This window comes from Meles meles, chromosome 4 (genome assembly GCF_922984935.1).
Source record: "Meles meles chromosome 4, mMelMel3.1 paternal haplotype, whole genome shotgun sequence".
Lineage (NCBI taxonomy): Eukaryota > Metazoa > Chordata > Mammalia > Carnivora > Mustelidae > Meles > Meles meles.
In genome coordinates this window covers 80,021,962-80,048,873 of record NC_060069.1, presented here as the reverse complement: position 1 = coordinate 80,048,873, position 26,912 = coordinate 80,021,962, and the positions used below count along the sequence as shown (strand labels likewise).

The 26,912-nt window shown below is 38.2% G+C and overlaps 1 protein-coding gene across 2 annotated transcripts in view; it reads right to left on the bottom strand.

Annotated features, from left to right (window-relative positions):
* VEPH1 (ventricular zone expressed PH domain containing 1) overlaps positions 1 to 26,912 on the bottom strand; it is a 243,943-nt gene that overhangs the window by 32,515 nt on the left and 184,516 nt on the right. For both annotated transcript variants that reach the window (XM_046003913.1, XM_046003914.1), the window contains exons 10-11: positions 20,719 to 20,858; positions 17,361 to 17,495 (exon numbers count right to left, since the gene is read on the bottom strand). In XM_046003913.1, the coding sequence (XP_045859869.1) occupies positions 17,361 to 17,495; positions 20,719 to 20,858 (275 nt within the window). The remainder of the gene's footprint in view (positions 1 to 17,360; positions 17,496 to 20,718; positions 20,859 to 26,912) is intronic.

The following is a 26,912-nucleotide window of genomic DNA, read 5'->3' as shown; positions in this document are numbered from 1 at the left end:
CTCAGTGAAGGGGCTTTCTTTTTCTCCTCTGGAAATCAATTAGTGAGATAGCCATACTCTTCAGCCATGTAGGTTATTTTGTTGAGGGTGAGGTCCTTCTCTTATTTTTCTCTAGTTATCCCTAATACCACTCTCATTCCCAGATGCTCCTCCTACCTCCCCTTTATATAAGCTCTTGAGCTCCTGTTCTTTTGGGTTTGATCTATTTCTCTGAGCATGTCTTGATTCTCAAAAAAATATAGAGCAATGTTTAGTGTATTTTTCATTTTCACAAATCATGTTCTGCCATGGACCACATTCTATTTCTTGCTTGTGTCTCTCAAGCTCTGCACATGGCCTTGTGTGTGTACTTGGTTTGTTGCTATCACTGCTATAGAGTGATTTCATAGTGCACATCCGACACCCCCACATTTTACGTAACCATTTCCCCAGCCTCCATCTTTGCATCTACACAAACCACGCAACAGTGAATATCTTCATCCATTTCCCTTTGTGATGTGAGTAAGAATTTTTTTTCTGGGATAATCATTCAGAAGTGGAACTGCTGGATCACAAAGTGTGTTTAGGGCTGTAGAGAAAACATTTTTTTATGTTTCTGCATAGACTTTCTGGACAAATTTTACTAAAACTTGGGACTCGGGCTAAAAGAACAAGTTTGAGAAGTTGATTTATGCCTAATTAGAAACTAAGAGACCATCTAGAGAGATTTATCTTCCCAGAAATATGTGTTTACATCTCAAGGTGGAGATGAGACCCAGGATTTGGAGACATCTTTAAGCTGTCAAGCTGGAGATACTGGCCTTATACTCCCCTTGGAGAGATTTATTTGTATCTCACAAGGTAGAAGAACCCAGAATCCTTCCCAAAGACCAACATTTTTTCTCCCCTTCTTTCAGATGATTGGGGCAGCTGGCCTTCCCCTATATAAGTATCCAGATCCATATTTTCAGGGTTCTTTTACCCATAGTAAAGACCCTTGTATGTGTACGATGACACCAGGCTCTCATTGTGTGTCCCAGGGTTAATAACTGAAGCAAAGGGGAGCTGGTGAGGTTATTGGCTATAAGTCATCTGCTCTGCTCCAGAAATCTTGTTTGCAAAAGACATTAAAAAATTAAACATTATGCAAATCTTTAACTTCACTAAGTTCTGTTAAATTACTTTCCAGAATGATCCAATTTACATTCCCACCAGCACAGTATGAAGAATTCCTTTTGTGCTTCACAATGGAAGGCCTTTCTGGGCTCTGAAACTTCTGGAAGGATTACTATCTAACAGTCCTTTCTTATATCTGAACTAGGCCTTGCATTTGGTGACCACAGTCATTGGTCTGATTATATTGGGGACTGGCAGTCGTCTCCAGTGACTCCTTAAACCAGGGGGACAATCAACCACATTTATATGGCAAACATTGCATTTTTCTTCATCTTTATTGCTTTTCACTATCATAAGAAGCATTCCAGGTTCTGGGAATCAGACCACCCTTTCTAGGTGCAATTATTTTAATACATTAGTACACATCAACATTTGGTTAGGGTCTAGTTTTATTTAAGAGCTATCGTTTTGTTGGTGTATTTACTACTTGGAATAAAAAAAAAGGGGGAATAAAACTGACTCTGCTGTGGATGTGCAGAGAAGGCTTTGCTTTCCAGGATGTGAGAATTTCAAATGTCTCCACTTAGTTATTCAAAGGCCAGAGCACAGCATTAAGCACTGATGAAGTAATAAGAGATCAAGGCAGATGTGATGTTGCATTATCCATAGAGAAATGGATAAAGTAAACTCTTGTCTATTTACACAATGGAAAACTTTGTAGATACTAAAATGAATGAGCTAGCTCCACATGTGTGAACAGATAACTACGTTATTAAAACATATTGGTAAGCAGAGAAAGGATATTGTAAAAGATATGTGCAATATGATAACACATATATATATATAAGTTTAAAACAACAGTACCAAAATATTCATGGAAATAATACACACCAATTGCCAGAGAGTATTTGCAACAGTTTTTTTCTTTTTGTCAAGGGGAATATTTGAAGTAAATATGGAAGAAATGTAAACATCTCTTCTGTCTTGTGGTGGGAAGGGGCATCACTTTTCTGAATTTATGAGCTATTCATAACTTAATAAAAAATAAAAGTGAGGCAGAGGACACAGTTCAATGAAGCAGAAACTGGCCAGGGTTATGATCTGTCGGAAGAAAGGTTCTGCAGTTGGGGGGGGAGCCTTCCTTAGTACGCCTCAATTCCCTCATAGGGAAGTCCCCTTATTTTGCCTGTGTGAGGCTGGACTTCGTGGTGAAGATCAGTAAAGAACCATCACTTTTTCCTGATTTTTGCATTTTATTCCATGTGCATTTAGTCTTGTTGGGGGAGAGGCTCCACATTAAAGCTTCTTTTAATATGGCTCTTTGAACTCAGAGATAAAGAGATAAACAGGAATTGCAAAGTGTCTGATTTCAAAGTTTGATATCCCATTGTTTTGTTTTACAAAACAAAACAAAGCAAACCTAAAGCATGCTAACCCCAGCTTCCATCATAGGGAAATGTTATGGAATGGCTTAAGTGACGCAAATGATACTTAGAAATAAGGATATTGTTTTGTTTTATTGTTTTTTGTTTTTGTTTTGCTGGAGAGTAGTATGGCAGAAAGAAGGAAGGTTTTGGAACCAGAAGATGTGAGTTTGAGTCCTGTCACTGTCATTCACTAGCAGGTCTTGGGAAATAATTTCTTGGTGCTTTCAGTGCACTTCTCCATCTATAAAATGACTGTGATCCCTAAGCTGTCTCCTGCAGAGACTTGCCACTTCAAATAAGTTCACGGATAATTGCACCACTTTGTACACTGTAGAGAAATAATACAAAGTAGTGATAACGATGATGAGTTGGACAAAATGAGATAAGAAGCTTTTTTATGCATATAAAATATAGGGGTTTTTTTTTGTCTCTTAGCTAGATAAATATGTAAATATTTCTGAAATGAATGGTTTGTTTAAGAAACACTGATGTTAGGCGCCTGAGAAACGTATTTTGTTTTCTAAAAACAAGTAACATACTTATCTGTCTTTGTTAGTTTGTTGTCAAACCTCAGAATATTGGATGTAATAAGATGCAAACATAGAAGGATGTAATGCAACGCGAATACTTGAAAGGGGAGTCATGCCATGTGTATGTTTGATGGGGCTGTAATGAGATGTACAAACAGAAATGCACATAGAAATATGCACGGGCAATAGTGTAATGAGATGCATAAATGGAGGGCTGTAATGATAAAGCATTTAGGGGGCATGTAATGTGATTTATAAATGGAAGCATTAAATGGGAAGGGTGGAAAGGGCAGGTTGTGATAAGAAGCAGAGGGAAAGAATGCAATGCTATGCATGAATGGAGGAGCTAATAATATGTGCACGGTGAGGATGTAACGAGATAAAAATGGGATGGCATAATGAGGTTCACAGATGGCGGCGTGTAATGAGCTGTGCAGAAAGGAAGGAATCATGACAAGCACAAAAGGAAGGATTTACTACTATGAAAAAAGAAATGGGCATAAGAAGATGCGAGCACTGAAAGGAAGAGCAAAAAAAAAAGGGGGGGGGACATTGGTAAGGGGATGGGAAATAACAAGGTGAGCAAATGGAGCATGCTAACGAGATGCTGAAATTGAAGGATGCAATGAGGTGTGCCCATTTGGGGCATGATTAGACACATAGATAGGCCTATAATGAGGTACCTGGGCCCTGAGCAGACACAGGCCACCGCGTTCAGTTCTTACGAAGTAGGTGAAGATGGAAAATATTCAGAGCAGCGCCATAAAGATACCTAAATTGTTACAAATCCCAAAAAGAGAAAACTAAACAGGTGATTTCACCACAGCCACAAAATTTATGAAGCAGTGGTTTTATAGTTGCTGTTTATGGGGCACTCACTCTGTGCCAGCTGCTCTTCTGGGTGTTTAATGAAATGCATCAACTTGTACTACCTTCCTAGCAACACCATTGGGCAGGTGGATCTGTTCCCAGTTTATAGATGAAGCAGGTAAGTTTCAATGAGGTTAACCAACTTGCCCAGATTCCCAGAATGTGTTAGTGGTAGAGGTGTGACTCAAGCCAAGTCAATTGGATTCCAGTTGCTTTTGACTCTTTCACTATTTTGGTAAGACTGGTCCCTGGGAGATGTTGTGTTGGAGTTGCAGGCCCACTCCCCACCCCCACCTCCAAGATTACCATTTTCAAAATCCACAGACATCCCAGGAATTTGCATTTAAACAAGGTCTCCCAGGAATTTGCATTTAAACAAGGTCTCCTGGGACTCTCACTTGTACTAAGATCTGGGAACTACTGTGTAGCCCTCCAACTCAGGTGTTCTTTTTTTTTTTTTTTAAATATTTTATTTATTTATTTGACAGAGAGAGAGATCACAAGCAGACAGAGAGGCAGAGCAGAGAGAGAGGGGAAGCAGGCCCCCTGCTGAGCAGAGAGCCCGATGCGGGACTCGATCCCAGGATCCCGGGATCATGACCTGAGCCGAAGGCAGAGGCTTAACCCACTGAGCCACCCAGGCGCCCCCAACTCAGGTGTTCTAATGTTTCCCATCAGGGCTGGTGAAAGATCCTGAAGAAAAGGGCTTACACGCAGCAGGAACAGTTTGCGCTGGCTACAAGGGCGACTACAGAAGGAATTATCAAAGCCTGGAGTGAGGCACTAAATGATTCTGTTGGCTGTAGTTAGCAAAAGAATTTTTAAAAAGGCCCCTTCCCCTTGGAATGGTCTTCAATAAGAACCCCAAATTGTAGCGAAGATAGTAGAACAATACAATAATGTATTGAAAATAAGTAGACTTTAGAAAATACTTGTATACTGAATTTAAAAAAAATAAAGTTTACTCCATAATCCCTAAAAGAAAGAGGGTAATTTGGTAATGTGTCCCCAGAGATCTAATCTACATGCAACATACAGGATCTTAAAGAAAAAGGCAAGTAGTGACACTGTTCCCTTTCTTGATTTATTTAGTATGAGATATCTAAATTGTTATGGTTTTTTAAAAAACCAGAATCTGTATTTTGAAATACAGATTGTTTTGTTAAACTTGGATGTCTACTCATACATCAGTGACATGGTGTCTGCTCAAACCATTTTTAGAAGTCTCTTCCAGAACTGTTCTATAGAGTATATACATTAGGCACATGCAAAAAAAGTTTCATTACTTGAGTAAAACCCAGCTTTAACTATTATTTGGTTTGAGTCGTCTCCTTTTATAATAGATCTGGGCCTACATAAGTTTTTTGGCTGTTGCGAAAATTGATCTCACTCTCAAAAGATAAAACGTTGGTCATTCATTTTGTGAAGGCGTCTTGCAGAGGAAGCATAATAAAATGATACTAGTTACACTTGACTGAGCTCTTAACCATGGGTCAGTTGCTGGTCCAAGGATTTTACATGTATTATGTGTTCTAAATCCCCCAGCATGCTTGCCAAGTGTTTCCTGCACTTTACAGGTAGAGAAGAGGAACTACAGAGGACTTAAAGAACAAGTAAGTGCGGGTCAGCATTCAAACACAGAGCCTGGGCTTGTAACTATCATGCTTCCACTTTGCTTGAAATAAAGTGCTATTTATTCTCATAGTTTAGTGCCCATGGTTTGTATGCATTCACACAATATCCTTGATAGCACTGAGGGGGGAAAAGCATACTGTTTTACTCATGGGCTGATTAAGAACCCAAACCACGATGGCGAGTTATTGGATTGGAATAGACATTTTGGAGGAACTACGTACCTGTATTCCCCCAGGAATAGAGTTATTTTGTTAACTATTTGCTAAAGTCTTTTTTTTTTTTTTTAATTTCCTTGACTGATGCAGAACATCTGGCTGACTGTGAAGGAATGTTCACTACAGTAGTAAAATTGACATGCTTCATTATAGGACAGTCTGGCTTGTGAAAAACGAAGGAAATACAATACATGTGATCAACCAGGTTTTTAAACTAAACTGAGAAAGTATTCCTTCTGCCAATTTTAATTTCCTTAAAAAAAGTTTATGTACCATATAAGTATAATATGTGTGGCTGGTAGTTAGGGAGATATTAATTAGTGTATATTAATTAGCCAAGTATAAGGATAACAATTTTCTAGTTTTTAAATAGTGAATCAAACAGTCACTTAGGGGGCACCTGAGTGGCTCAGTGGGTTAAAGCCTCTGCCTTCAGCTCAGGTCATGATCCCAGGGTCCTGGGATCGAGCCCCGCGTTGGGCTCTCTGCTCCGCGGGGAGCCTGCTTCCTCCTTTCTCTCTGCCTGTCTCTCTGCCTGGTTGTGATTTCTCTCTGTCAAATAAATAAAATATTAAAAAAAAAAAAAAAAAACAGTCACTTAGGTTCAATGTGTTTGTAAAGTCATGTGTGATCACTTAGTATGAGCTGAGTGCATGGAATTGTTTAAATGAGGGGCCCTACAGATTATTATAATGTATAGCTGCTAAGGGGGGAAAAAAAGAATCTGAACGAAGGTAGAGGCTGTCTTTAGGGAGGCAAAGTTGAGAATCTGGCTGGACTTCCAAACTCTCTGGTCCTAAGGCATCAATAAAAGTCCTGCTTATATACGTCTCCAGAGGATGTGTCTGTTCTCAAGGACTCTTTCACCTTGGAACCTGTCCTCTTATGTTAATCACGTTAATCCCTGATGAACTATGATGTGGCTCTGGTGGGGGGATTGTAGGTATCCGGACAGCACATAAACTATGATAAAAGTTCATTTTGTGCTGAAGCTAATACTCTCCCAGTGTTCCCTAGCATTGCAAGTCTCACACACATAGCAAGGTACACCCTTGGTCACCGTCATGGCCAGCGTCATCTTTCCTAGTGGCCACGGGCTGTCCGCATTAGCTTTGGTCAGCAGCATGGTGAATGGGCTTGTGCCCTTGCTTCCGAGGTGAGTGGTAGAGCATGGGTTGGGGCTGAGAAGAGAAGCCGAGGGTTTTCGTGAAGAGAAGCTCAACATAAATCCATACTCTTCTTCATTCAGAAAATAACTTTTTTTCTGGGATCTAAAGACCATCTTTCTGTTTCTCAAATTGGGTTTCCTATGTTTTCTTTTGGTCTTTCAAGTTTTTCCTTTTGTCCTGCCCCTTGACCCTCTATCTTCTCAAACACAGATCTCCCCTACCTACCTTGAAATCTTTCACCATTTAATTACCACCCAACCAAAAGACAAAAGCTCAAGCTTGAATGAATTCCATTATAGCACCTAAACAGCTAATCACTACTGGAGAAAATAAAAATTCCGTTTTACTCCAAGTCTGTTATCTCAGATCCCAAATGGCTGTTTCTCGTTGCCTTAAAGTCCTGCTATATTTCTAGTAAGTTCATAGTTCATTTTTTTCTGAGAATTCCATTTTAGACTTTCTTTCCTCAAACCTTCTACATTCCATCCCTCCTCCCCCCATCATACTTTCAGATGATGGCCTCACCTCTTATTTCACTGAAAAAGATGAAAAGCCATGAAACAGCACTCATTCATCTTTCCCCCAACAACTCTACGTCTTGATCTGGGTCTGTGTGCAATCACTTTTTCTCATCTGTTCACCATCCTCACCCTCTCTGTTGTGTCATCCCAACACTTGCAAACATGGGCTGGGGGCCCCCATTCTAAAGCATGGCCATACTTCCTCCATGACGGAACCCATTCAGCACCAACCTCTGCGCCAGATCTCTACAGATGCTGTCTCCTTGCTCATTCTCTTCTCATTCCTTTGGCTATTTCATTTTGAACCTCTCCCTTAAAATGTCACTAAAACTGCCTTTTCCAAGTTGCGCAGTTGGATGCGCACCCTTCTGTACTTTTGTGCCTTGACCTGGCTGCCAAATCCCATTCACCTCTGTTCTCTACCTCTCTTGGACTCTCTTGAGATGGGTGACTTTCATACTTTCTGGCTCCTTTTGTCTTCTGGCTGCTCTCTGGACTCACCTCTGTACAGGGTGCTTTGACTCTCTAGACTATCTTCTCAGATTGCTTTAATCTTTGCATGGTTTTCACCACCTCTGTGCCAAGAGCGCCCTTGTCTGTGGCCTAAACCACAAATAAGTCTACTAGACAATTACACTGGCACATCCCACAGGCATTTTGAATTTAAGATATTCGAAAGTCTCCCTCACCCTTACACTCCTTCAGTTAGCTTGCTTTGTCCCTTTTACCTCCAAAATTTATATTGAATGTATCATTCATTTCTATCCCTACCAGGACCATTCTAGCTCAAACTACTTTCCTCTCTCATCTGGGTGAGCAAAAGTCTTCATGGTCTTTCTGATTCTACTTTTGCCCCTTTCTAATCCAGCTTCTACACAGTGTACTGTGTGATCATTTCAGAATAGGCTTGGTAATAATGCCTGTTGCTCAAAACTCTTTAGTGACCTCCCATAGACTACAAGAAAATCTAAGCTCCTTATCATGGCTTACAAGGCAGAGGTAAATTACCCCAGACCAACTCTCCTTTTAGTTCTCTGAGCTCTACCCTGATTCTTCTCCTTCTTGGAACACTTGGAAGGGAAGAGGGTTCATTCCTGGGGTGGTATGACCATCCCCAGTACTGGAGGAGGAGGACAATATTAGAACTCTTACTTTTGTTTACTTTTCGTATCATCCTTTAAGATTTCTATTTTTGAATATTTTGGTAATAAAAATGATGAGTGTAATAATAATACATGCATATTATTTATAAGTAAATAAATATAAACATGGACGGTGCTTGCTCAAATGTTTTTTTCTGATGGGATGTGTTATTTAAATTTAAAGGAGAATGCTCTAATCCACCAAGGTTTTGCCTTTCTCTTCTCATTCTTCTTCTTTTTTTTAAATTATCTGCTATTTTTGTTTTTGTTATATGGTCTCGAGGCTTTTGTGCAAATTATTCTCTTTGCCAGGAAAACTCACCTGACACTAGGTCAGAGAAGACTCTGACCACCCAACAAACACTGCTGTTCTTCATCACTTCCTCCAGGCCTTTTATTTTTTTACAGTATCTTTCAGTGGGACATTGTGCCTTTCTTTGCTTGCAGATTGCTTGTCTCCTTGGGGCAGAGCATGATTATTTATGTCTGGCCTTTACCCAGAGTTTGGCATAAAGCAGGCATTTGCCAAAAGTATTTGTAACTTCATGGATGAACTTAGGGTTCCATTCACCAGGACTTCACTGTGATTTTGTTGTTGTTGTTTCTTCCATGTTACTGCTCATGTCATCCTCCTTATATGAAGCCCTGTCCCTCTTTCATTTAAAAGTCCAGACTCTATTTTAATATCTAACCTCCTTCCTGCCAGCTCTCTCCCAGTCAGGAGTGTCCCAGACATTTGTATCTGCAGTCCACCCTCCATCTGCCCTCTCAACCCCCTTGTCTTCGGCTTCCTATTATGAATGATATTCTCCTGGAGTTTACCTCTTAATCACTAGATTTTATTCAGACCTTCTTTTCATTCTTGACCTCACCTTTGCTTCTTAGATAATGCCGATCAGATTTTCCTGGTTCTCAGTTTACAGTCTAAAAGTCCCTACCCTAATCTAGGCTTTTGAAATCAACAAACCCAATTCCTGTTTATCCCATTCTCACCTAGCTTGCTCTGAAAGGGAGGGCTCAACAAAACTAATGTCTCTCCAACACTGGGATTCACCCTGCTCTCCCTGGAGGCTGACCTACATCACTTGTCACTTACATCGCACGTGCAGACTTAAATTTCTCTTAAGAATGTGGATAGTTACAGCTTATATAGAATAGACCCACTCCTTACTTATGCATTTATTTCCTCGAGCACGATATTAACACTGCAACTCAACACATTACATCTAAGTCTCAGGGAGCATCAGAAGGTCTCCTTTTCATTATACCCAGAACTGGTGCTTCACTTTTATTTATGCTTTGACACTATAGCCAATTATCCCGGGAACTGTCAAGTATGTTTGTAAAAGTGTGGACTGAAAACAAACCTCCAAATGTTAGCCAGATGGGGCATATTTTATTTCAGCAGTAAATTAATTTTTTTCTTTTTTGTCTCCATAATGGGCAGTTTTGAGACCTCATTTCTATGGCATATGGAACTTCTCCATGCTTTGGGAACTAGAACATGTGTGTCAATAAAGAAGATTTCTCTCTCAAATTCCAGTCCTTTAGCAATCCCCGATCAACTTTGTCAACTGTCTGGTCCTCTGATAATCAGAGCGCCATTCCCTTTAAAGGGCTGGGCCACACATGCACTGGAATGAAATTATTAATGGTATCTCTAGTTGCTCCCAGAGGCCATCCTTCTCATTTCCTAAGTAAATTAATGGATTTTCTGCCCTTTTCCTAAAATCTTTATTTTATAATGGAAATCCATGAACTTAAAATGGATTTTTCTTTAAGTAAACTGCTCATTTACATTTACTTACATAAAGCAATGTAACTAAATAGTACATCTGTAATATCTGTTATTCCTTGATTATAAAAGAAACCATACTTCTAACATAAAATTTCAAAAATGCTAATTCCATCAACCAGAGCTAACTATTGCTAATATTTTTGTGTATTTCCTTTTGGTTCCAAATAATCCTCTTTATATAAATAATTTTGTATCTTGCAATGTGGCATTTGACGTAGCATTGTTTCACGTCACTAAACATTTCTTATAAACATGATTTTGCATGTTTTCTTAATATTCTTCCATATGGATGGAAATTATATATGTGTACACTTTCATTCTCCCATCTTGAGACATTTAGGCTAGTTATAAATAACTCCATAATATTTTTGTTGTGCACAACTTAAGTTTTGTACACATTTCAGATTATGTCTTTAGAATAGATTCCTAGAAATGGAATCACTGTGTTAAAGGATATGAACATTTTTAAGACTCTTGACCTGTATTGCTAAATTGTTTTTTAAAAGTGTTGAAATAATTTACACTCCAACTAAAATTGTGTGAGAGTGTCTAAACTCCCTTGCTGTAGCCAGAACTGATCATTATCCTTCAAAAAAATGGATTAAAAGTGTAATGTTAATCTTATTTTAAATTCAATTTTTATATCTTTGACTATTAATGAAGCAGAATACTTTTTCTGAACTCAGTCACCTTTGAATTATTTGCTCATGTCCTTGACTCATTAATTTATTGATTTGCATGAACTTATGGTATCTTAAGGATATTAATTTTTGCTTTCATAATTATTACACATATTTTCACTTTAAGTTATTGTGCATGACAGGCTCTACTTTCTATAAGCCTTATATTTTTACGTAGTCAAATCTATCAACACTCTACTTTTAGACATTACTTATGGGGTTAATTAATTTTTTTGAAAGAAAGAAAAACATACACAAAGGATAATGTGACAAATACCTATGTGCTCGCCATATTAATAAATACCGGTATTTTGCTTCTAATTTTTAAAAAAGATTTATTTATTTATTTGAGAGAGAGAGAGAGCAAAGTGTAGGGCAGAGGAAGAAGGAGGGAATCTCAGGCAGACTCCACACTGCGCTGAGTCTGATGCGGGGCTTGATTTCACCTTCCTGAGATCACTACCTGAGCCGAAACCAGGAGTAGGATGCTTAATTGACTACGCCATGAAGACACCCCTGATTCTGATTTTTTTTTTTTTTAGATTTTATTTATTCGACAGAGATCACAAGTAGGCAGAGAAGCAGGCAGAGAGAGTAGGAAGCAGGCTCCCCACCGAGCAGAGAGCCCAATGCAGGGCTCGATCCCAGGACCCTGGGATCATGACCTGAGCCAAAGGCAGAGGCTTAACCCACTGAGCCACCCAGGTGCCCCCTGATCCTGATTTTTTTTAAAAAACAAAATTAAAGATGAAATTGGGATCTCCTTAATTCCCTTTCCAGTAACATTTCCCTCTCTTCTTTACACACTTCTTTGTTATCCAGAAGCAAGCCTATCAGGAATTTTGGTGTGATTCCAAATATGATATTGTATTTTTACCACAGGTATGTACCCATAAGCATTCATAATGCTGCTTAGAGTATTATAAAAATAGATCTAAGTTACCATATTCTGTTATACTTTTGCAATTTGCTTATTAAAACTTAATATCCTGTTTTCAAGACTGACTCTATGTTATTACATATAGGTCTAATTATTCACTGACTGTATGGCATGACTATACCACAACAATTTCTTCATTTCTCTACTGATGACCATTTGCATTGCTCCTGATGTTTTGGCACAAATAATATTCAGTTGACATCTGTACTTGTCCCCTGGTGCAGGTATGTGAGAGTTTCACCCAGAAACAGAATTACAAGATAATAGGGTACAAGGGTTTATCATATCACTAGCTATTGCCAGATTGTTCCTTTAAAAAGATTACAAAGAAAAATTTGTCTTAAACTTTGTCTAGGACAGAAGATTTTTGTATCTTATAATACAAAATCTCTTTATGGTAAAAGAGAAAATAAGTATTTATGATAAAATGCCTAGGCATTTTTCTGATAAACTTTAAGAGGAATTAAGATTCTGGAAAGCTAGCTACTCACCCACCTGAACTGTCAGCTAGCAGTCATTTATGAATCTAATTAATGATTATATATAGCTTTTCTTAAGTACTTTTTTCTTTTATGAGTAGGTTAATCTTTTATATTATCTATAGTATACAAACATTCTCACTTTTTCCACATCTTTGCCAAGACTTGTATTGTCACAATTTTTTATCCTTACCAGTCTGATCATTGTAAAAAGGCATATCATTTTTAAGTATTTACATCACTTATTTCACTGATTTTTAGTGAGACTAAACATCTTTTCTTACATTTATTGACTATTTGAGTTTCCTGTTCAGTGAATTTTCTGTTCACATTCTTTGCCCAGTTTTGTCTTGGTTGTTTGTCTCTTGCTTGTTGGTGTAGGAAAATTTTGTGTTACTTATACATATTTCACCTTATACTTGTCTTCAACTTTATTAGAGTGTATTTTGCAATACAAAAAGTGAAACATTTATTTAGTCAAAAATATTTTTTTTTCAGGATTTCTGCTTATGTAGCTTAAGAAATTCTTTCTTATCCTGAGGTCATAAAGATAGCTTCTCATACTTTCTTCTAATTATAAGGTTTCACTGATTAATGCAGACCTTTAATCTACCCACAGTAATGTTATCTAAATAGTGTCTTTGTTATTCTTGGAAGAAAGGGAGAGAAATGATGGCCAGAAATCAGAATATTAGCTAAACTTTACTGAGAAGTCACAATGGCAGCCATTGTTCTGAGAACTATGTATGAACTTATTCAATCTTCAAACAGCTCTATGAGGTAGTATCAGATATTATATCCACTGTATAGATAAAGAAACTGAAGCTCAGGGCACCTGGGCGGCTCAGTTGGTTAAGCGACTGCCTTCGGCTCAGGTCATGATCCTGTAGTCCCAGGATCGAGTCCCATATCAGGCTCCCAGCTCCACGGGGAGTCTTTTTCTCCCTCTGACCTTCTTCCCTCTTATGCTCTCTCTCTCAAATAAATAAATAAAATCTTAAAAAAAAAAAAAAAGGAAAAGAAAAAAGAAACTGAAGCTCAGAGACAAAGGCTTCAGAACTGGAAAGTGGCACAGTCCAATTTTAAACCCAGGAAGTCTGGCTTCAGAGCCATGCTTGCCTACTCTCATAGGCATAGGAGTCAAGATAGGTAGGTTATCCTATTGTAATACCAAAACCATAGTTTTTTTTTTTTTTTTTAAGATTTATTTATGTGACAGACAGAGATCACAAGTAGGCAGAGAGGCAGGCAGAGAGAGAGGAGGGGAAGGAGGCTCCCCACTGAGCAGAGAGCCCTATGCATGGCTCAATCCCAGGATCCTGGGATCATGACCTGAGCCGAAGGCAGAGGCCTTAACCCACTGAGCCACCAGGCACCCCAAAACCATAGTTTTTAACAAAACAAAAGATTGCATCTTCTTTATGGGAAGTTTGTAGTGGGTCTAGGTGGCTCTCCAGAGCAGCAGTCCTCTATGTTGTGGCTCAGAATTCTTTGCCCATCCACTGGCAACCTAATATCAACATTTGCTTCTACAGTCACTATGGTAGGTGAAGAGACGGTACATGGAGAATCGCATAGTTGTTTCTAAAAGCTTCTGCCTGGAGGGACACGTATCTCTTCTCCTATTTCATTGGTTGAAGCAAGTCACATGGCCAAGCATTACTTCAGGAAGCAGGGAATTGTCATCTTCTTATGTGCCCAGAGTAGAGAGGAACCAGACATATTGTGGTGTCATTGACCAGCCGTGTGGCTTCCAACAGGTCCTTTTGCTTCTAATTTTAATTTTAATATCTGAACAATGACAGGATTCATTCATTTATTCAGTTGGTACCCATTATTTATTGGGTACCACTGTGTGGTCCTGCAAATGCAATGATAAACAGGGTGCAACTTCTGTCCTCAAGTGGGTGGCAATTTAATAGCTATCTTGCTGTTGATGTTTAGTTCTAAAATTCCAGGATTCCATTAAAAAGCAATTGCAATAACAAACCTTCTAGAGCATTACATGCTAGAGATTCAGGCGTTTTCTTAAGAGTTTCTTCCCTTTTCGTGTACGTGAATCCCCTTGGCTGCAGTGTTAACTCATTTCTAGCAACAGATATACATATGTACATCACTTTCAAATTCCTGATTTATGTACCTAGTGGTGCATGTGGGGGAAATAAAGCAGACTTTGGATTATTCTCACAGCTATTCTGAATTCAGTGGGCAGAACACTTCATTAAAAAAAAAGAAGAAAATCAATTTGATTGAGAAATACCTGGAGAGATAACTTTGTTACATAATGTACATGCTAGGTATCAGAGGGTTTTCTTTTTATTACCTATGAATAAATAAAATTACAAAACTAAAGATTTCAAAACCATTTCGATTTGCAGTTAATTTTTCCCTAGAGGAATGTTTATTGATATAAAATGAAAGAAATAGGAAGAAGCATATTTGTGAGCATGCACAAAACTGGTTTGCCAATTTAAGAAAAAAATCTCTCAGGACTTGAAGCAGCCTGCCAAGTCTTAATTTACTAGTTGCCTGCAGTTAAAATACAGTTCACATGAAAAATTTATAAGAAGTTGAGGCATTGTCTTTAATCATGATGCAACAGTTTAAAATTTGAATGAAATATGCAAAAAAATCCATTCTACTTTACATTGATCAAATGCCATTGATTATGGCATTTCCTTTATTCTTACTATGGCAAGTCTAATTCTTAAACCAAAGCCAAAAAATAGTGATGCAATAGTTGGACACATTAAATAAATTTCTGCAATAGTTGGACCATTCTAAATAAATTTCTGATTAATCACACCCATTTGTCATTCTTCTTATAATCCTTTCACACTTAAGAGGTATTGAGTCATTTCACAATATAACAGGTTTTGATTAATCTGCTACTTGACTGTACTTTGAATTTATTTAATACTGGTGTGCTTGTTCCCCTTCTAATAGTAAAACAAGGGCAAAGACCATGATCATATACTCTCAGAACCTCTGATTTGCCCAGTAAGCATCCAATACCTATTACTGGGCTTTCTTGAAGGCAAATTAAGAGTAATCAGAATCTTTGAATATGTGAAGGGCTTTCAGCAGCTTGTTATATTTACTAAGGAGATACCAATAACCATTCTCTATTCTTATTGTACATATTCTCCCTGAGTGATCCGATAATTGCCATGACATCAAGTGTACTTTATGACTTCTAAATCCATGTCTCCAATAATGGCTTTCTTCCTGAAGTCCACACAGGCATTTCAGCCACCATCACCATCTGGTTAGTTACACAGATAACTCAGACTCCAAATACATAAATGAGAATGCCTTCTTCCTCCACCTCAGCTCCATTTGTGGTCTGTTTTTCAGAAGCATGCCCTCATCCACGCAGCCCTATGATGCACCTGGAGTTATCCTTGGTTCTTCCATTTTCTTTATCAAGAACCGAGTCCTGTGGGTTCTACTTCTTTAATAGCTCTTGAATCCATCCTCTCCCTCTACAACTTCCAACTTCAGTTCAGACCTTCATCTCCTACCTTATTCTAGTAATAGCTTCCTAAGCAGCCTTCCTATCTCCAGCCAGGTTTACTTGATTGTTTTGTCCATACCCAGGCCTATGACTTTTCTCATGCAAATCTGCTCATGTCAGTGTAGATACACTTCCAGTTTCACTCTGTTTGGTGAATGGGTGCAATTCCATATTCTGGTCCTTTTCCAGTTTGGCCCTCTGCTCAAGAGGTCTCACTTGTATCCTGAGAGCATTGCCCCTGTGCCCATATTCCTAAAATGCTGTCTCAAGTCATACTTGCCTGTCTCAATAGAGCTCTTTCTCACCCTGGCCATGCTCCCTCTCTTCTGCCCACCTTATTTTCTCTCTCTCTCTCTCTCTCTTTTTTTTAAACTTTGTGGCAATTGTAGAGGACAAGGGGATGAAGAGAAGTGTGGGAGGGAAGAAATGAAAGGCACCAAAGAACTGGAGCCCAATTTCCTGATGCTCTTTCCCTTTCGATCCTAGAGTCCATGATCTGCTTCTGTAAAAACGCTTTCTATTCCATATCGTTTGTGTAATTTTTGTGTGTCTCTGAGTGGGCTGTGTTATGTCAGTCTGTGAGCCTCAAACAGCACTGTTGAGAATCTGATCAAGCTACTCCATAGTATTGGTGTCTCAGAATCCATTTTGTTTGGCCAAGTGGGCTGCAGGGGACTTAAACTGACACTAATCCCTTCGAGCCCACTCATGCCCTAGCTGGCAGCCTGCATAGTCACAAGCAAACACACACTCCTGGTAGGACACCTCTAATGGCTCTTGTGACCAATAGTTTCCTCTGGTTCCGAGGGCCTTCTCCTGGTGTGCCCTTTAGATGGACTCTGGCAAGGCTTACAGAAAACTGCTCTTTTTAGTTTGAATTGACTGCTCTGGCCTTTGCCTGGGAACTTCCCACAGCCCTCACCTGCAATAAATGCATGTGTCCCAGGTCCTACCTCTCTCTCTGCCTGCACCTTAATTTGACCTCCTGCTGTGGCCCCTAGAGGTGTGCTGTGTACTTCCTCCAGGACCAGTGAGTAATAAATTTCTCTATTTCAATTTCCCTTGTGGTATTTTGTTGAACTGGAACTCACATCTGGCACCCTGTGCTCCATTTAACAAACATTAATTTAACAGTCATAACAGGCAATGACCTTATCTACAAATATCACTTTGTCCTTTCAATAATTACCACGTGAAAATCATTACTTAATTAGTGTTTTTTTGAAAATGATCCAAAAAGGTACAGGAAAGAAGAAAAAAACTGAACTGTTAAGAAAAAGGCAAACTGTGTCTAGATAATCTTGAATATTAGTTTACAATATCCAAGGAAACAAACACTTACCTTCTGTTGTGGAAATGTGGACTCCATCATGGCTGTTTCAAAGCTGTGAGCACCTTCCGCCTGGGTCTTCTCCCACAGAGCTCTGAGGAATTGTACAGAATGACTCCGTATGGACAGGGGCTCAGGAAACAGACTCTGAAAGGGCATTAATGAGAAAATTATAACATTATCTCCTGTCCTAATAATATTGTTTGGTCAACTACAATGTACTATTTGGGTTGAAATTCAACATGGTTTAAATTTAAACAAAATAGCAAAAAAAATTTTATCTTTAAGATCAGACATATATATTTAAGGTTTTTCATTTTTTAAAAGATTTTATTTATTTATTGATAGCAAGAGAGAGAACACAAGCAGGGGGAGTGGGAGAGAGAGAAGCAGGCTTCCTGCTGAGCAGGAAGTCTGATGTGGGGCTGGATCCCAGGGCATGATCCCTGGGATCATGACCTGAGCCAAAGGCAGATGCTTAAGTGATAGCCACCCAGAAGCCCCTAGGCTTTTCATTTTTTATTAGAAAAGTATAATTATGGAATAGGATTTCAAGCCAGTTGATACTGATCTCTAAATATGCCTAACCTTTGTCATGTAATGTTTACCTTGATCATTTCTCAGGCATGGTTACCTAATTGGAATGTGGTTATTATAAATATTCATATTTATTTGTCCAAAGATCTCAGAATTATGGTATAAAATTAAAACTAGAGTACAAAATTGAGTCTGTTTATACAGAGTAGATGATGAAGACTAGAAATTAAATAACTAAGAGTTCACTAGGCAACAACTCAAATATGAATAGTATAAATGGATGGTAAGGAAACAAAAACTTTTTTTTTAAAGATTTTATTTATTTATTCGTCAGAGAGAGAGAGAGCACGAGCACAGGCAGACAGAGTGGCAGGCAGAGACAGAGAGAGAAGTAGGCTCCCTGCTGAGCAAGGAGCCCAATGTGGGACTCAATCCCAGGAAGCTGGGATCATGACCTGAGCCGAAGGCAGCCACTTAACCAACTGAGCCACCCAGGCATCCCAATAAAAACACTTTTAATCTTAAGATGTATAAGAGGTAACTATTTCCAGAGCTAATACTCTAATTTTGGATAAAAACATTGTTCATGTAAAAATCACATTTATACATATTTCATTCAAGTCAACGACAATAAAATTTTCAAAGGAAGATTTAAATTGTGTTTATACATTTAGTAATCAATCATGGATTTAATAGTCATTTAAACATTGTGACATGATTTTTATAAAGTGAGAAGTATTATAATAATATTATAAATGAATGATTTTATAAAAACATAGAACATAATATAGGGCATAAAATATAATTTACATACATATAATACCATACATTTTATCCTTTATGTGTGAGGTATGATAAAATAATGACACTGGCTTAAAAATTTTATTTTTTGTGTCAATGACTGTCTAAGCATTAGTTTATCAGAATTTAGGTGGTCTGTGTGTATAATGTATCTATTTAGTAAATGAAAATTAATAACTTTCTTTCAGAAAAATCTAATTATTATCATCATCAAGATAAACTATCTCTTATGCTGAGTGGGGAAATATGGAGGATCTTAGACCCCAAGTAAGTGGTCCACAGATCAGAAAAGGTTAAGAGCCATAACAGATAAATTGATTATACCATCCATAATGAGGACACATCTGGGAAATTCTTGATTATTATCAGAAAATTATACAGCATGTGATTTTTCACTTAAAGAAGAGCAGGACCTGATTCAACATATCACCATTCCAAAGATGAGCAGTTAGACTGGAATCTGTGAATTTAAGAATTCCATGAATGTGTTAACTTGACAAAGAAAGGCAAAGGGTCTGACCCAGCATGTAAGGCTAGTACTGTGTTTGTAATGATCAAGTCAAAGATTTGATTTTTCTTGACCCCAAAGTCAGGATTCTCCCAGGCTGCACAATATCAAGGTTGTAGAAAAAGAAACGAAACATTGTAAAATGAACAAAGAAGAAAAGCATCATAAACAGATACTTTCGGGTGATTTTGTTAAAGAGAAAAACAAAGCATCAGACTTAGTCAATAAAATAAGACTGAAGGGACAAAAATAAATCAAGTTTTTTGGTTTATTTTCAGAAAACTGACAAGTAAAGAACAAAGCTAATGATGAAACCAAATACAAACTCACTAATGGAAACTGAAAAGCATAAGCAAGCAGAAGAAAAATAAGGTCATTTCAAGAAAAGGAAAAACAAAATCAATTCTGGTTTTTATACTCACATACAATTTGATTCACATCAAAATGTAAGTTGTTCTCTATGAGATATTATTAAGTGTTCTTATTATTGAGTGTTCTTAAGTGTTCTTACTATAGGAAAAGATGGTTTTCCTAAGGCATGTCTAAGCAGTGTCTTTTCTTTCTTAATTACTATAGTTCCATTTTATGATTATGATCTATTCAACATTAAAATTCATCTTTTTTAATAACCTTACCTTTTCTTTATAAGGATGTATATACAACCAATGTAATTGGTTGGTAGGGGTTCTTATAGAAATATCTTATTAATAGAAACAAACTATACTATCACTTGACCTAATTTTTACCTGTTTTACAACATTTGTATTCTGTTTTTCTGCCTCAACTCTCTCTGCTTCTGCCTGAAACCCTCCATTTCATTTTTTAACACATGTGCTACTACGAAAAGACCACTGATCAGGGGCAGGTGGCCTGCAGTCTTCATTTAATTTCCTTATCTGTAAAAATGATGGCTGATACTCCTTCTACTACTAACATTTTATAATCTATATTTAACTTTTATGTGAAAGTTAATGTATTGAAGATAAGTATTTCCAAATATTCAAGGATCTCCTCTGATGCTAAAAGCTTTGCATCAAGTTACTCATTAAATTGGAAGTTCATTTTATGTAACTTTATCTATATACAAAAATTCCATGGAAAAAAAGGACATTCCAGTATCTTAATGATGTCAAAAAGGATATGTTGACACTAAAATTAATTGGAGATCGGAAGGCTGTGGAGAAATAAAGACAAACACTACATAAGGAAAGGTATTCCCCCAAATAAGCTGTTTTTATTGTCATTTAACAAAAAGTATTTTTTTTTTTAAAGAGAAGAATATGCTCTTCTTTTTTAAAGCTAAGAACATTCAAGATATTACCAGGTTTGGCCTCCTTAATACTAATCCAAATTCTTTCATAAAGAAACTACCCTAAAATATAAAAAACCCATGTTAAAAATTATTAGTGAAATGTGTATGCATTGCTATGTGTATGAACTCTAATCAAAGGATAATCCGGTAAAAATGATTATAAACTCATACCCCACTAACTCACTAAAGAGCCATGACAAATATATACACACCTGCTGAAAGAGAAACATGATCTGGATCCATGGCTGAGGTTCTTGGCTGATGAGTATAAAACTGGATTTACTGTAGAGGCAGTAATGACCCTTCAGGGAGCAGGTGAAGAACAACTTTGCTACACAACTTCTGACAGAATCTAGAAATGAATAAACATAGCATCACACATAGATTCTTCTAGAGTTGTACTTTATACTAGACTGGCAGAGAAGTGAATCTAAAACGACGGGAAGATAGACCGCGGGGGGAGGGGCCGGCTCCCGGCGGAGCAACGGAGCACAAAATCAGGACTTTTAAAAGTCTGTTCCACTGAGGGACATTGATCCAGAGGCTAAACTGGGGTGAAGCCCATGCAGGGTCAGCATGGCCCCAGGTCCCGCAGGGTCACAGAAGGATCGGGGGTGTCAGAGTGTTGCAGAGCTCCCAGGTATTAGAACAGGGAAGCCGGCTACAGAGGCAGAGCCGAGGACTGAACTCTCAGCTCAGGGTTACCTTGAACTGGTCGTGGGCTGGGTGAGCTCGGAGCGCAGCTGGAGGCTGGGGATACAGGAGTGATTGGGTGCTGTCCTCTGTGGGCGCACTGAGGAGTGGGGCCCTGGGCTCTCGGCTCCTCTGGGCCGGAGACTAGGAGGCCGCCATTTTCATTCCCTTTCTCCAGAACTCTACAGAAAGCATTCAGGGAACAGAAGCTCCCCAAAGCGAACCCGAGTGGATTACTAGGTCCGGCCCCCGGTAAGGGCGGTGCAGTTCCGCCTCAGGCAAGACACTTGAGAGTCACTACAACAGGCCCCTCCCCGAGAAGATCAACAAAATATCCAGCCAGGACGAAGTTCATCTATCAAGGAAAGCAGGTTCAATTCCTAAGACAACAGCGGAATTCCAGAGGAGGAGAAAGCAAAGCACGGAACTCATGGCTTTCTCCCCATGATTCTTTAGTCTTGCGGTTAATTCAATTTTTTTTTCTTTTTTCATTTTTTTCTTTCTTTTTTCTTCTTCTGCTAAATTTTTTAAAAACTCTTACCCGTTTCTTTTTTAACATTTTTTGACTAGTTTACCTAAATATATATTTTTTTCTTTCTTTTTTATATTTTTTCTTTATTTGTTTTATTTTTTAAATTTTTTTCTTTTTTTTCTGAACCTCTTTTTATCCCCTTTCTCCCCCCCCACAATTTGGGGTCTCTTCTGATTTGGTTAAAGCGCATTTTCCTGGGTTCTTTGCCACCCTTTTAGTATTTTATTTGATCCTTCATATCCTCTTATCTGGACAAAATGACAAGGCGGAAAAAATCACCACAAACAAAAGAACAAGAGGCAGTACCGAAGGCTAGGGACCTAATCAACACAGACATTGGTAATATGTCAGATCAAGAGTTCAGAATGATGATTCTGAACGTTCTAGCCGGGCTTGAAAAAGGCATGGAAGATATTAGAGAAACCCTCTCTGGAGATATAAAAGCCCTTTCTGGAGAAATTAAAGAACTAAAATCTAACCAAGTAGAAATCAAAAAAGCTATTAATGAGGTGCAATAAAAAATGGAGGCTCTCACTGCTAGGATCAATGAGGCAGAAGAAAGAATTAGTGATATAGAAGACCAAATGACAGAGAATAAAGAAGCTGAGCAAAAGAGGGACAAACAGCTACTGGACCATGAGGGGAGAATTCGAGAGATAAGTGACACCATAAGATGAAACAACATTAGAATAATTGGGATTCCAGAAGAAGAAGAAAGAGAGAGGGGAGCAGAAGGTCTATTGGAGAGAATTATTGGAGAGAATTTCCCTAATATGGCAAAGGGAACAAGCATCAAAATCCAGGAGATGCAGAGAACTCCCCTCAAAGTCAACAAGAATAGGTCCACACCCCGTCACCTAATAGTAAAATTTACAAGTCTTAGTGACAAAGAGAAAATCCTGAAAGCAGCCCGGGAAAATAAGTCTGTAACATATAATGGTAAAAATATTAGATTGGCAGCAGACTTATCCACAGAGACCTGGCAGGCCAGAAAGAACTGGCATGATATATTCAGAGCACTAAACGAGAAAAACATGCAGCCAAGAATACTCTATCCAGCTAGGCTATCATTGAAAATAGAAGGAGAGATAAAAAGCTTCCAGCACAAAGAAAAACTGAAAGAATTTGCAAACACCAAACCAGCTCTACAGGAAATCTTGAAAGGGGTCCTCTAAGCAAAGAGAGAGCCTAAAAGTAGTAGATCAGAAAGGTACAGAGACAATATACAGTAACAGTCACCTTACAAGATAATAATGGCACTAAATTCATATCTCTCAATAGTTACCCTGAATGTTAATGGGCTAAATGCCCCAATCAAAAGACACAGTGTATCAGAATGGATAAAAAAACAAAACCCATCAGTATGTTGCCTACAAGAAACTCATTTTAGACGTGAAGACACCTCCAGATTTAAAGTGAGGGGGTGGAAAACAATTTACCATGCTAATGGGCATCAGAAGAAAGCTGGGGTCGCAATTCTTATATCAGAATAATTAGATTTTAAGCCAAAGATTATAATAAGAGATGAGGAAGGACACTATATCATACTCAAAGGGTCTGTCCAACAAGAAGCTCTAACAATTTTAAATATCTATGCCCCTAAGGTGGGAGCAGCCAACTATATAAACCAATTACTAACAAAATCAAAGAAACACATCAATAATAATACAATAATAGTAGGGGACTTTAACACTCCCCTCACTGAAATGGACAGATCATCCAAGCAAAAGATCAACAAGGAAATAAAGGCCTTAAATGACACACTGGACCAGATGGACATCACAGATATATTTAGAACATTTTATCCCAAAGCAACAGAATACACATTCTTCTCTAGTGCACATGGAACATTCCCCAGAATAGATCACATCCTGGGTCACAAATCAGGTCTCAACCGGTATCAAAAGATTAGGATCATTCCCTGCATATTCTCAGACCACAATGCTCTGAAAGTAGAACTCAATCACAAGAGGAAAGCTGGAAAGAACCCAAATACATGGAGACTAAACAACATCCTTCTAAAGAATGAATGGGTCAACTAGGAAATTAAATAAGAATTGAAAAAATTCATGGAAACAAATGATAATGAAAACACAACAGTTCAAAATCTGTGGGACACAGCAAAGGCAGTCCTGAGAAGAAAATATATAGTGGTACAAGCCTTTCTCAAGAAACAAGAAAGGTCTCAAGTACACAACCTAACCTTACACCTAAAGGAGCTGGAGAAAGAACAAGAAAGAAACCCTAAACCCAGCAGGAGAAGAGAAATCATAAAGATCAGAGCAGAAATCAATGAAATAGAAACCAAAAAAACAATAGAAAAAAATCAACGAAACTAGGAGCTGGTTCTTTGAAAGAATCAATAAGATTGATAAACCCCTGGCCAGACTCATCAAAAAGAAAAGAGAAAGGACCCAAATAAATAAAATCATGAATGAAAGAGGAGAGATCACAACTAACATCAAAGAAATACAATTATAAGAACATACTATGAGCAACACTACGCCAACAAATTTGACAATCTGGAAGAAATGGATGCATTCCTAGAGACATATAAACTACCACAACTGAACCAGGAAGAAACAGAAAACCTGAACAGGCCCATAACCAGTAAGGAGATTGAAACAGTCATCAAAAATCTCCAAACAAACAAAAGCCGAGGGCCAGATGGCTTCCCAGGGGAATTCTACCAAACATTTAAAGAAGAACTAATTCCTAATCTCCTGAAACTGTTCCAAAAAATAGAAATGGAAGGAAAACTTCCAAATTCATTTTATGAGGCCAGCATCACCTTGATCCCAAAACCAGACAAGGATCCCACTAAAAAGAGAACTACAGACCAATATCCTTGATGAACACAGATGCAAAAATTCTCGCCAAAATACCAGCCAATAGGATTCAAGAGTACATTAAAAGGATTATTCACCACGACCAAGTCGGATTTATTCCAGGGCTGCAGGGTTGGTTCAACATCCGCAAATCAATCAATGTGATACAACACATTAATAAAAGAAAGAACAAGAACCATATGATACTCTCAATAGATGCTGAAAAAGCATTTGACAATGTACAGCATCCCTTCCTGATCAAAACTCTTCAAAGTGTAGGGATAGAGGGCACATATCTCAGTATTATCAAAGCCATCTATGAAAAACCCACTGCAAATATCATTCTCAATGGAGAAAAACTGAAAGCTTTTCTGCTAAGGTCAGGAACACAACAGGGATGTCCATTATCACCACTGCTATTCAACATAGTACTAGAAGTCCTAGCCTCAGCAATCAGACAACAAAAAGAAATTAAAGGCATCCAAATTGGCAAAGAAGAAGTCAAACTATCACTCTTCGCAGATGATATGATACTATATGTGGAAAACCCAAAAGACTCCACTCCAAAACTGCTAGAACTTGTACAGGAATTCAGTAAAGTGTCAGGATATAAAATCAATGCACATAAATCAGTTGCATTTCTGTACACCAACAAGAAGACAGAAGAAAGAGAAATTAAGGAGTCAATCCCATTTACAATTGCACCCAAAACTATAAGATACCTAGGAATAAACCTAACCAAAGAGGCTAAGAATCTCTACGCAGAAAACAATAAAGTACTTATGAAAGAAACTGAGGAAGACACAAAGAAATGGAAAAATGTTCCATGCTCCTGGATTGGAAGAACAAATATTGTGAAAATGTCTATGCTACCTAAAGCAATCTACACATTTAATGCAATCCCTATCAAAATACCATCCATTTTTTTCAAAGAAATGGAACAAATAATCCTAAAATTTATATGGAACCAGAAAAGACCTTGAATAGCCAAAGGAATACTGAAAAAGAAAGCCAAAGTTGGTGGCATCACAGTTCCAGACTTCAAGCTCTATTACAAAGCTGTCATCATCAAGACAGCATGGTACTGGCACAAAAACAGACACATAGATCAGTGGAACAGAATAGAGAGCCCAGAAATAGACCCTCAACTCTATGGTCAACTGATCTTTGACAAAGCAGGAAAGAATGTCCAATGGAAAAAAGACAGCCTCTTCAATAAATGGTGCTGGGAAAATTGGACAGCCACATGCAGAAAAATGAAATTGGAGCACTTCCTTACACCACACACGAAAATAGATTCAAAATGGATGAAAGACCTCAATGTGAGACAGGAATCCATCAAAATCCTTGAGGAGAACACAGGCAGCAACCTCTTCGACCTCAGCCACAGCAACATCTTCCTAGGAACATTGGCAAATGCAAGGGAATCAAGGGCAAAAATGAACTATTGGGATTTCATCAAGATCAAAACTTTTGCACAGCAAAGGAAACAGTTAACAAAACCAAAAGACAACTGACAGAATGGGAGAAGATATTTGCAAATGACATATCAGATAAAGGGCTAGTATCCAAAATCTATAAGGAACTTAGCAAACTCAACACCCAAAGAACAAACAATCCAATCAAGAAATGGGCAGAGGACATGAACAGACATTTCTGCAAAGAAGACATCCAGATGGCCAACAGACACATGAAAAAGTGCTCCACGTCACTCGGCATCAGGGAAATACAAATCAAAACCACAATGAGATATCACCTCACACCAGTCAGAATGGCTAAAATTAACAAGTCAGGAAATGACACATGCTGGCGAGGATGCGGAGAAAGGGGAACCCTCCTACACTGTTGGTGGGAATGCAAGCTGGTGCAACCACTCTGGAAAACAGCATGGAGGTTCCTCAAAATGTTGAAAATAGAACTACCCTATGACCCAGCAATTGCACTACTAGGTATTTACCCTAAAGATACAAACGCAGTGATCCAAAGGGGCACATGTACCCAAATGATTATAGCAGCAATGTCTATAATAGCCAAACTATGGAAAGAAACTAGATGTCCATCAACAGATGAATGGATAAAGAAGATGTGGTATATATGCACAATGGAATACTATGCAGTCATAAAAGAAATGAAAGCTTGCCATTTGCGACAATGTGGATGGAACTAGAGGGTATCATTCTTAGTGAAATAAGTCAATCAGAGAAAGACAACTATCATATGATTTCCCTGATATGAGGACATGGAGATGCAACATGGGGGGTTAGGGGGTAGGAGAATAAATGAAACAAGATGGTATTGGGAGGGAGACAAACCATAAATGACTCTTAATCTCACAAAACAAACTGGGGGTTGC